General features: G+C 35.7%; 1 protein-coding gene across 1 annotated transcript; it reads right to left on the minus strand.

The window, feature by feature from the left end:
* Positions 1–267: 267 nt before the first annotated feature.
* On the minus strand, positions 268–3,156 carry LOC147396546 (uncharacterized). Its single transcript, XM_086451727.1, has one exon. The coding sequence runs from the start codon at positions 3,048–3,050 to the stop codon at positions 2,139–2,141; it is 912 nt and encodes a 303-aa protein (XP_086307853.1). The 5' UTR covers positions 3,051–3,156; the 3' UTR covers positions 268–2,138.
* Between the last annotated feature and the right edge of the window lie 421 nt (positions 3,157–3,577).

The following is a 3,577-nucleotide window of genomic DNA, read 5'->3' on the forward strand; positions in this document are numbered from 1 at the left end:
CAGAGAAAACAAACCCAACCCAACCCAACCCCAAAATTTCACAATTTTAACAGAAATCTAGAATTTAGAAATTGAAGACCAATGCAAAAAAATATAACTTTGATCTACTGACCTAAGATTAATGGATACACCTCAAGAGGGAAATTATCTTGAAAGTCACTTTAAACCAAAATCGCAGCTCACTGGAAGAAAGCCTGCAAACCACTCCATTACAATAGTGCTTGAAATAAAATGGACAACCAAGCAAGTTAAGAAGATTGCCTATCCTTCCATCCAACATGTGTACCAATGAACCACATGTCTTCACCAAGAATTGAACCAGTTAGATAGTCCTAACCACCTGACCAACAGTAAGGACATTGAAGGATACATAAAAGTAGGTGCAATCAGTCATTTATCTGATTACAGAGTTGAACCAATATCGAGTAATGGTGTCACAAGTGTGACTAAAACCTAGAGAATGAGGACTATTGAATGAAATTACAGTACCTACAAGTATATAACAGCAAATGAGTAAGGGTTCTCTGTAGAAAGAACACCAGTCTCAACAACAGCATTTAGACCCATGTAAGCAACAAGCCTAGAAAGTGTTTCAAGGAAACCTTCAATGAAATAACTCTAGCACTTAGGTGCAAGGTACCAATGGCATATCAAACTTGACATTGGTAGAAGAGTTTTTCAGGGGTAGGAAAAATCGGTTCTAAAGGATACAGGAACATATATGAAACTTAGTGAACCACACATGCATAAAAGATGACGAACAACAAGAAAAAAGTATGGAAGCCAGCACAAAGGATTAACCAGTGTCGTCAACATTTACAATTAAGATCTAATTTGGATAATATAGACATCAACGTAAAAAAGTTGTATGATAAATTAGAAATCAACAATAGCTCAACTAATAATCTCTACACACAAGAGAAAGGATACCAGATTGGGCGCATCATCTCCTCATACACTTCTAGTACCATTTCCAACCATTACTAAACTTAAAAAAGATCAATAAAAAGAAACAACTTACTGATAATATACTCTTTTTGCTAATACCAAGCTAAAGTTGTCTTCTAGGGCCTTACAACTAACTAGTTACGAAACATATAAAACACTCCTATTACACATCAAGACCCATATCAAAGATAGACTTAATTCAATATTTAACATAATACATCAGTGAGGAAAACGTGGTTTTAGAACACATACACTCGATCGTCGGAAGCCAAGACAAAGTCAACTCGGACAATCCAAAAGCTCCGGAGCCAAATCAGTGTGAAATGAACACATAAAAGACAGGGTTAAGAAGAATAAAGGTCAATCCAGATACAATTCAAATCCAAGTCAATCCAAACATCAGGGGAAAATCCCATTTACCTTAGGCAAGTCAAAACTAGATCACAAAATTTATTCTGATATATATAATGTGTGTGTGCATCACCCAATTGATGCTTATGTTTAGTTATAGTACTCCCGACGTACTATATTATTTGTTCTCTAACACATATATCAATCTCTCAGGCAAAGAATGAAAGGAGGCCATTCATTACCATCTTCAAGAATATGCAATAGAAAGTAGTACAAACATTTTAGACTACAAAGATATTTAAAACATCAAATACAGAAGTGCAATTTGTTGCATTTCCTAACCTAGGCCATCTAATATGAAAAAAGAAATGTCAATAATTAGGAAATCCAATATATTAAAAATACAGAATCCAAGCCCTAGTTGGGTGGCTCTTTCTTTTCTTGGGTTAGTCACTTCGACATGTTAACAATAACAACAATGCCAACACCAATCAATGAAACATAATATATCATCATGTTGATATGATAATAAGGACTGATATAGTACGATCACATCGATAACCATATGATAAAAAACAAAATAGATCCTCACATCACAAGAGGACATATTTCTCCATGAACAAAACCCATGTCTTAGAACAACTTAAACCCCTTTCAAAAAACAAAAAAATCCTTCCAAAAGGGCATATTTCTCCATCATAAACCCAAAAAAAAAACCCTTTCTAAAACAAAATGTCTATCTTCTCCAATCTAACAGCCCCTAAACTTCAGAGTTTTATGTGCATCAAGTAGACTAGACTAGAAACCATTAATCATAACTTATCTCATGTAAGTTCATCCTAAATCAACTGTGTCTCGGTCTCCTGAATTTCAAACTCGAGCCATTGTAAGTAAGACTGAGGATACAATAGTGCCAAACTATCAAAACGATCTTTGAAACCGGACGAGGACGCAATATCCTTCTTCATTTCACCCCATATCTTTAGGGATAATTTATAACATTCGACATCATGTAATTTTGTAAAATTGGGTCTCACCCTCTTAGCATTCCTCTGGTATCTCTCCTTCAATCTTCTCATTTTATATTTTAATTGATCCTGGGTAGGATCAATATGAAGAGATTTCTTGATGAAATCAAGAAATCCAGTAATATTGAAGGAAGGTATTAATCTCTTCTTCTCCCGGAAATCTATCATTCCCTTCAGAATCACTATTTCATCACTCTCATCCCACACCCTTTGGAACAACTTCTTGCCTTGAACACTCTCAGATTTCTTCTTCTTATTCAGAGATAGCTCATTTCGGTTTTCTTGCTTTATCTTCATCTTTATGTCTGAGAACTCTTCTTTGATCTCTTCAAGCGGTCGTTTCTCACTCTTTGGGACCTTGATGGTTATGGGATTCGTAGGAGGAGGGTAGGCAATGGGAGTTTCTTCTTTCTTGATGGGTTTCATCTTCTTATCTTCCTGTAAAGATGAATAAGAAGTTTCTTCTTCCTTTTTGGTTATGGGATTCTTAGGAGGAGGGTAGGCAATGGGAATTTCTTCTTCCTTGATGGGTTTCATCTTCTTATCTTCCTGTAAAGATGAATAAGAAGTTTCTTCTTCCTTGATGGTTATGGGATTCTTAGGAGGAGGGTAGGCAATGGGAGTTTCTTCTTCCTTGATGGGTTTTCTCTTCTTATCTTCCTGTAAAGATGAATAAGAAGTTTCGATTGGGTCTTGAGGAGGAGATTTACGTTTCGGAGACATGGATGAATAATGGGTATTTCTTACTACCTCTCCTTCTTAGTGGAGAGATTGAAATTTGAGATGGCTGTTTTCTTATCTTACCAGAGGTCGAATACCAAGGGTCTGCTTCTGTATTAGGGTTTATCAGCTGTGTGATGAGAGAAAATTCGATGTTTTAATATGTAGAAAATTTGATGTTCATGTTCTATTAAGAGCATCTCCAACCGTTCATTAAAACTCTAAACATAAATGTCCAGGTAATCCAACCAAACTCCAACCGTCCTTTATTTTGAAGAAAGCACTTTAAAATTTAAATCATTATTTATTATTGAATAATGCTCGGGTGACAAAGGCCTTACACTGTAATTCTCACAAAAACTAACGTCACCTCCTCTTCTCTCCTTGTTTCTTGTAAGATATGCAACGGTTCTCTCCGATGTGCACGATCAACTGAAGTTACTGTTCGATTTAATTCTCCTCATAAACTCTCTCTCTCTCTCTCTGTATTTCTTCTACATTTCTAGAGAGACAGTAGTGATTGATGACTA

The sequence above is a fragment of the Akebia trifoliata genome, chromosome 8 (assembly GCF_017979445.1).
Source record: "Akebia trifoliata isolate Shusen 1 chromosome 8, ASM1797944v1, whole genome shotgun sequence".
NCBI lineage: Eukaryota > Viridiplantae > Streptophyta > Magnoliopsida > Ranunculales > Lardizabalaceae > Akebia > Akebia trifoliata.

What these genes read in the sequence shown, in the direction of transcription:
- LOC147396546 (XM_086451727.1), bottom strand. Translation starts at nt 3,050, where the DNA reads ATGTCTCCGAAACGTAAATCTCCTCCTCAAGACCCAATCGAAACTTCT.